Raw genomic sequence first — 8,774 nt, forward strand, 5'->3', positions numbered from 1 at the left:
TCTCCTCTTACCGTCGTGGTTATCTGATGCGCGAATTCTCACTCGGCTTACAGTCTCGCTGTCTTTGGTTATTTGTAGGCTGAAATTTTCTAAAATAGATTTTATGCAGATTCTTTCCTATAAGCAGGTTTTATGGCGTAAGATTTTTTAAAAATTATTAATAAATGCCCAGTTTCATAAACTTTAATAACTGTTTTCGAAACAAGTTTCATTTCATTTTCTTACTGAGAATAAGAAACGCATCCTATGGAACCACACACACACACACACACACACAGGTATATATATATATATATATATATATATATATATATATATATATTATATATCTACATGTTAATGCCTTCTCTAAGTCTTCCCTTGTATATACAGGACTTTACCTCCAATCGGCAATAAAAGGGTTTTATATATATATATATATATATATATATATATATATATATATATATATATATATATATATATAGTACATACATTTACATATATATTAAACGAGTTTTTAGGACCAAATGATACTCGTTTAAACAAAATGAAACAAACTGCTAACAGGCACTACACCTACCCTTGTCCACTGCAGAATCTCTCTGGGCGTTAGCTGAAAATGCAAGCTAGGCAAATGAATCCCCGTAGATACAAAAATATACTTTTTATTTCCCAAATTAGCAAACATTACAATGGAACAAAATCAATTAATAAAAATGGAATAAAATGAATTAACTCTGACCCAAAAAACCGTTAAACTATCGTTTTCCTCTCCCAATCATTTTTTAGTAAGTACCCCCTTTAATCTCATTATGTCTGACTAACCACAACATTTTAATAAGTCATTAAAGTCTTCGAGATTCCATTTTCCTATATGGGGACTTTGAACCCATCTGAAATAAAGAGACCACAATTATTACACCACTTTACCCATGAGAGTTAATCAAAAAGAATGTGTACTGTACCACACTTCACTTTCTCCAGACCCAATAATTATTACATCAAAGGTTAACTTTTTCAAAGTTCTTTCTAACATTACCTTATTCGTTGGGTCTGCAACCCCTCTCAACACCTCTTCCAGGCATATTCCGCACGCTGTCACAAGTAATCAATGAGTGCTCTCTCTTAACACTTATTTTCCATAACCAAAGTCATATATCGTTCGCTATGAACACACGCAGACACGCCCTGTGTGGCACCCAGCAAACACGAGTGCTCCATGTCCAAGGCATGTGGTTTCCGAGGCATCACCGACCTCAAAGTGCATTGGTCATCTTTCCTGGCTGTTTTTCATTTCAGCATGTTTGAGGAATCCAGCACTTGTCTCTAACCGGAAAGAGCTGAGATTAACAATTCACTACTGTGCCTTTTAAGATATATATATATTATATATTATATATATTATAATAAATATATATTTAACATATATATAGATATAATAGAAGTATCTATACATAATTATAATGGTGTATATATAATATAAATATTATATATATATATATATATATTAATATAATTATATTATATATATATAATTATATTATATGATATATATATATATATATATATATATATGATATATATATATATAGTATATATATATATATATATATGATACTATATACATAATATATTATATATATATATATATATTTATATTATATATATATATGTATGTATAGATATATATTTATATATATGTGCATATATATATATATATATATATATATATATATATATATATATATATATATATATATATATATTAGCACCATTATACAGATACAATCATGGTCACAAATATAGATTTATACAGAAGTTTCAAACCACACTTTAATCGTTTAAATTTGCACTCAAACACCGGTTCATCAGTTTTAAATAACTACATAGCACTCATTTTTCTTTTAAAAAGAACTTGAAATGGTAATCTCCTTCGTGTATTACAGATGGGTCTGTGATATTCCCTCCTAATCTCCATTTAAGGTTATTAAAAACAATCAAAGTAAAGCTACTCTGAATATTTTCTTTCTGAACTGAACTTGTCTTAAACAAGATTGCAACCAAACAATGCTAATTTTGATGATAAATTGGTAACGAAATTCGTTCTAGTTTCCCATCAGTGACTGGTCAAACCCTTGACTTTGTTTAATCATGCATGAACAGAGAAACAGCGCCAACTGAATAATTAGAAAAATCAAAGCTTTTGAGTTATCGCGATGAGACAATTTCCAGAAATCGCCAGTGTCTGGGCGCCACAGAGAGGTAAGATGGCATTGCGCCAATCTTCAACATTGAGAGGGAAATTCCTTTGAGTGAGACGCCAGGCCGCTGATCCATAGATTTAATAGTCTGAGGAAATGTCGACAACGTGATGAAATACTTTTAGGTCTGTTCCATTAATTATGCGTCCATGTTGTTTACTTAGTCGGCACATATATCCTTTAATTCAGTTGCTTTCTGAATCACAAATTTGAAAGTGTTATTAGTTTGTTGTTAAGTTTCCCTTTTTCTCTCTATTTTCATAAAAATCATATGATGTCCTGAACCCTATTAATGTCCTAGCTTTGTTATTAAAGATTCGTCATAAGCAACGCGGTATCTTTTCATTCCTAAACAAAGATAAGGTGTGAATAAAGGCGCACCTCAGCTGCCAACCATAACAGTCGAAAAAGTATCAGAAGCCTGATTAATTGCCCAGGTCAAAAGAAACAAATGATTTAGTCGAACATACCCATAGCACAAGTCTTCTTCTTGGGCTGCATTTGCACAAGAAGAGATTCGGCAGGGGAGGGCAGAAAGGCGCTCCAACTTTTGAGACCATTCGCACGCAGACCTGAATCACGAAGTCTCTCAAGAAACTAAGATTGCCAGCGATAGGCAAAGGCCATAAAACGCTCGTCCCCAGCAAACTGGAGCGAGGCATATAAAAAACGTTAATCACCGGCGTTTAGGTCGTCTCATTCGGGAAGAACTCCTCTTACAAGCATTGATAGCTCGCATATTCCTCAACTGGAGACATTAGTAGGAAACATAATTTGAGTTCGACGTATTGTTTGACTGACATTAAAATAACAAACCTAGAGGCACATTAAAAAACCATTCATACCGACCTCAATCTGGAGAGTTCTTAAGATTATTTTCTACACTTCAAGTATATTAGAAATTACTTGAAGTACGTTAGTGAAACATGTACAAATTAAATGACTTCACGCAGATGGTTGATTTACTTTGCATACGCTATATAAAATCGCAGAAGGGGTGCTACCATTTGTGATCTGCGGCGAGAGCAGTATCAATACCATGTGCATTTAACTGAATTTTGTTTAGGCTAGATGAGTCTTATTACTAGTTTGCAGGATGTACGGAATGCAGGGAGATTATATAATAAGAAAAGCTTATTATACAGTCAAAAGTCAATGTAAAAACAAGTACTGAGACTCTAATCACAAGTTGAGTTAAATGTTTTTTAAGAAAATGAGTATTTAGTGTATAATTATTACAGGTGTCTTCAAATAATATTGTACCTCATACAAAGAAATAATCCATAGCAATAGACCTGCAATGCTAATTAGAAAAATTACGGAGTGTTAGGTCTGTGTGAATTAATAAGTCACCATGCAGTAATCAACATGCTTATCTCTTTAAAGCTAACAGAGGCTGGAAAATTATCGGAAATTTGGAGGTAGCTACTATATTTTAGAACGGTAATTAAGGGAAAAAGGAAAAATATCATTAATGATTATGAGTATCTCCCTCTCCTCAAACCACGAGTCAGGAAGCTCGCTTGATTTTAGTGTTTTGTTTTATAAAACAGTCCAATAAAGAAAATACCTTGGAAAGCCGTTCACTACGGAAAACCTAAGACAATAGTCTGTTACATTCATCCTTCAACGGCTGAATCAAGGATGAACCCTCTGTGCATAGATCTTCTACTACTTACACACAAAACGCACATTATATGTGTGTTTCTATGTATACACATATAAAATATATACATATAAAAATATATACATATGTATATCCTGAATAAGTTTTAGTTAAACAAACCCTACTGCTTTTGGGAGCCTTCGAGAAACCCCCATTAAATTCGGTTCCTCTGTTTTGTGCAAGCGCCCCGTTACCAAGATAAATTCCTGAATCATATCAGCTGACGGAAAAAGCGGGACTCGAACCAATCAGAGGCGTGGGTGGGAATAGTAGGAAGCTGGGCAGCAGGTGGCGGAACTTCCCTTCACCCCACCATGCCCCACCCTACTTTTTCCCTCCTTACGCCACCCACCCTGATCCCATCACTGATCCCGAAGCATACCCGAGGCACAACCTACCTTTTTTCGCCCACCTCCATCAACCACCTCCACCCAAGGGTGCCAGTTATGCCCTGAAAAGCAGCCCAGTGCCCAAACGACGGCCCTCCAGTGCACTTCCCGCCTCCGAGGCTTGCGCACATCTCCGCGAATCTCTCTCTCCCTCGACGACCCTCTTGACAGGTGTGATCGAAGTGTCCCCTAGTGATTTATCCGATTAGGTGACACTGCTTTGACCTTTAACCGCCAGGATGCCTGCTCACTCGACCGTCCAAATCACCAAGACCTCCTACAGGGCGGGGAACAAGACCTCCCCAGAAATCAACACCACCACCCAGACTCTGTATGCCCAGTCGTCTGCCCTCGAGGTGAGTAACAGTAAACATCCTGGAAGTGGAGGGGAAAATCCGTTTCTTGAGATGAGCGGAAAAATATGTTTATGAGGGTTTACCAACTAGGAAGAGATCAATATTCCGATGATGGTCTTTATGTCTTTGGTTGAGTGTTCTTGTAATTTCTAGTAAAGTAGGTTTCGCAACCTTTAGGATATTATTTAATAGGAAATATGTCTGCATAACTTCAGTTAATTATGATAGAATCCCTAATCCCTCTAAGTAACATTTTATTGTACTTAATTGACTCTTGAGTGGATAATGTTCAACATTTGTAATGTTTCTATTTAAATTAGTCTAAGAACCAGCAATATTCTCTAAAGGGCTAACTTTAGATTTGAATCTATTTTTACTGTTTTTGTTCTTCCAAATATCATAATTTTGGAAAACTCAAAATGAGTCATTAAAATTAAAAGAAATATTATATCTCTGGTCGACATAGTTTAATTTAATACAATCTTCTGACGAGAATCTTGGCCAGTATCCTTTGTTCTGGCTGACACAGAACAATTTTAGTCTTTCGGATCCATGTTCCATGACGAATATATAGTACGGTTTGTTCACCTTTACTTGCGTTACATTATAATCAGTATGTTTAGAAATAAATAAGTATAAATTATCCCCGGTAGTAAAATAAATTCAATTTAGAAATCTAACAAGTTACTCGCGTACAAAGCCTATTTTACGAACAAATCATGCCATAATATTCATGAAATACTACCTTGGAGATTTTGCAGACAACAAATTAAAGGAACAATGGTTATTTCTTTTAAAAAAGAACTTTTACCACCATGTATCAGTGCTGTTTCAGTTATTGGTCCAGTAATTCTAAAGCATAAAATATGTGATCACAGAATTTCATATTTCTATAATTATTCCCTCATTGGCTACCTGTCAAACGTGAGACTCAGGATATCATCCTTTAAGGGATTAAGAAGGGCCAGTGACGCGAGGCTTTCAACTTCATCCTTCGCGTAAATGGACTGCATATTGGTTTAGAATATAAAATTTAGATTGATGGGCAAAAGCTGGGAACCACGAGGCCATTCCGCGCTGAAAATACTCTTGAAACGATTGTAAGGACATAGTGGAAAGTAAGATGGATGACAGAGAGTATTAATGGAGGTAAAACTAAAAAATGAAAGGGGTTGTGGCTCAGGGCCGAATATACGATGCGAAGAACATTAAGTAACGCTTACAGTTCACCGGAGATGACCATCCTTGAGTTATTATTATTATTATTATTATTATTATTATTATTATTATTATTATTATTATTATTATTATTATTATTATTATTATTATTATATCTGAGTCGTCTTTACTTTTCTTTCTGATATTAATGATATTGGGAAAAACAATCTAATTAGAGCAGAAAAATATATTATACTAGGATAACTGCTGACAGGTTTTGTCTCCATTCGTATTTGTATCAATTCCAGTGAATTGTTTGGACGTACGTAAATGTAATCGCTCTGATATTTCCATTAGGACTTTAAGGTGATACCGGAGAAAAAAGACCTGTAACATTTTAGCAAGTGGCAATGATTCTGAGGATAATGCAGAGGATTATCAGACCCTTCTTATATAATTTCTTGAAGTACATTAATATAAGAGTATAGAATTCTCTAGGTTTTAATGACGCAGGGGCCTTTGAAAGGTAAAGAATTTAATACTTTTATACCAACATCTACAAACAACTATATAATGAGGATCTTTAGAAAGCCTGTATTTGTCAGTGCGCGATTGGTCTTTGTATGTCATCAAAGATAACATTAGAGCGACATGACGTTTTTGCATATAACGATATTTACAAATAAAAACAGAGTACCTATGTAAGAAAGTAAATCAATAGCTTCATGAATTTATGATGGATATAAAATTGCAATAATAATAATAATAATAATAATAATAATAATAATAATAATAATAATAATAATAATAATAATAATAATAATGGACAGATAAATATCTTATTCTATATGAAAGCAACAGAATGCCCCTAAACAAGCGATTTAGTTAATATTCGTATTAAGAGAGACCGTGTGCCTCGGACTATTTCTACCTTGTTGGCAAAGACCGCTCAGCGTATTTTTCTATACAACAGGACAAAAATTACACTAAGAAGCCTCAGAAATGCGCAGCATGAATTCCTTCTTAGTTTAAAACACTTAGAAAGAGCAGAAATCATGAAACATTTCTGCTTCTTTTTCAAAGTACGAAAAGTTTCTCATAAACTTTCAGGCTAGTAAAAGTTACCGGTGAATGCTGACGGCTGCGGGTATTCAACGCGTCCAAAACCTATTCAAATAACTTTTATGCCCGGTTTACAATCACTTTATGTTATAAAGTGATTGTGAAGGTCAAATAAATAGGAGGGGTTTTGCGCCATTATTTGATATAATAATATTTCCTTTAACAGAAAGTTTCAACTCTTGAGAGGAATTCGTGAGAAAATGCACAAAAAAGTTGGTTAACATCGTTTTCTTTGCATTGCCTCAGAGTCTTTTATTAAAATATAGCTCATGGCGCAGATCTTATAACATCCACTATGTTGATCGCTTGCATCAGGAAGCTCATTGATAAGTATCGTATCACATACATTTGGTATGATTTATTATCCAAAATGTTAAATATTTCATGTCTTGAACAAGAAATTCGGCTGCAATGAAGAAGAAAAAAAAAAAAAAAATCTCCCCTCCCAGCAATCTATTACCTGGGAAAAACTCTCGAAAAAAAGAAAAAACGGGAATTCCTGTCTCCTAATTAAAAACTTTCATAAGTTTTACTTCCTAGTCTTTGATTTACTCGCTCTTGGCACCAGCCGTCAGCGCGGCTGAAGGCAGCTGGTGCCCATCCACCATCAAATTATAACTCGAGTATTCTTGGTAGAAGCGTTGCGGCATGGCAGCCTTGGGTGGGAAGGCGGTTGGAAGGCCCAAAATTGTGCAAAGGGTGGCGCCATCCGAATTTGGGTTTGGTTGCAGCCGTTCCTTGCCTTAAACCCTCCTTACCTTACAGAAACTTACGAGAAGTTTTGATTATATTATGCTGATTAAGAATTAAAGAAGATTTAGGACCTTTGAGAGACTAAGCTTAATATGGGAGATTTATCACATTTAGTCTGAGATGTCTAAAAAGTGTAAGCTTATATTTTCTAATAAGAGACTGCAAAATTTCGGTGTAGCTAAGCCTTCGAAATTTCGCAGTCTGTTAATAGGAAATGTAAGCAGCACTGCTAAATGGGATCAGTCTTTTTCATTCAGTTCAAGATGCCTTACAAATAGTCCAAGTTTATACTTCTTTAATTTACAGGTCACAGAAGTAGAAAAGTTCTGCACATCAAGTCAGTGTTATTAATTTTAATACTAATTGGCCCTGATATAACTCTTATTGGAATCATGTGCAGCTAAGGATTTCATGTCACCATAGAAAAAACCGAAGACCAAATCATCTAGTAAATGTTCCAGTCAGAATAACTCAGGACTGTAAAATCTGATAGTGATTTGCACATCATAAAATATATACATGATGTTCATTTAACGTGTAAAATTAAAACTAGCCTTAGCACAGCCTTCCTTTGATGTTACAAACTTCTGTTGCATCATCTTGAATTAGTAGAATCTTAAATTTTGTATTTCTGCCAAAGTCACAGGTGTAATTTTGGGCTTAAAGGAATTTTAAGTTAGTAATGATCATAAACTGGTAAGGCACATCCTGCGAAAGTAATGTTTTGCATAAACAAGAAAAATACCAACCTAAACTAGAAGCCTGAATCAGCGGTAAAATCGACCACAAAATCATAAGATCTGTCATTTGAAATAAGGTTAAAAATACCCGTTAGAAACTTAGCAAATCAATCGTACTACACAAAATTAAGCTGCTGTAACATTTTCAGTAAAGAATTCCAACGCTAAAGGAATATCCTAAAAGAAATCTTGATATATCTGTAACTTGTCTAGTTGTCTAGTCTATTTTCTATCAAGCATTACCGTACTGCCACGATTGATGAATATTATCAATCGAGAACATGAAGAGGTGTCAGACGGTAAAGGATTCGGTGACAGGAAGGGGAGATTACAGAGAGGCAAAGGGT

The 8,774-nt window shown here is 34.7% G+C and overlaps 1 protein-coding gene and 1 long non-coding RNA gene across 3 annotated transcripts in view; one reads left to right on the forward strand and one right to left on the reverse strand.

Annotated features, from left to right (window-relative positions):
- Nucleotides 1–631: 631 nt before the first annotated feature.
- LOC135223007 (uncharacterized) overlaps nucleotides 632–8,774 on the reverse strand; it is a 101,508-nt gene continuing 93,365 nt past the window's right edge. The window contains exons 4-5 of one of the 2 annotated variants that reach the window (XR_010316415.1): nucleotides 1,022–1,308; nucleotides 632–875 (exon numbers count right to left, since the gene is read on the reverse strand). This is a non-coding gene — a long non-coding RNA (uncharacterized LOC135223007). The remainder of the gene's footprint in view (nucleotides 876–1,021; nucleotides 1,309–8,774) is intronic. The other variant, XR_010316416.1, reaches the window with a different exon arrangement.
- Nucleotides 4,357–8,774, forward strand: part of LOC135222962 (paramyosin, long form-like) — a 120,849-nt gene continuing 116,431 nt past the window's right edge. Inside the window, exon 1 of the mRNA XM_064261445.1 lies at nucleotides 4,357–4,654. Coding sequence (XP_064117515.1) covers nucleotides 4,538–4,654 — 117 coding nt within the window. The 5' untranslated portion in view covers nucleotides 4,357–4,537. The remainder of the gene's footprint in view (nucleotides 4,655–8,774) is intronic.

The sequence above is a fragment of the Macrobrachium nipponense genome, chromosome 20 (assembly GCF_015104395.2).
Source record: "Macrobrachium nipponense isolate FS-2020 chromosome 20, ASM1510439v2, whole genome shotgun sequence".
Lineage (NCBI taxonomy): Eukaryota > Metazoa > Arthropoda > Malacostraca > Decapoda > Palaemonidae > Macrobrachium > Macrobrachium nipponense.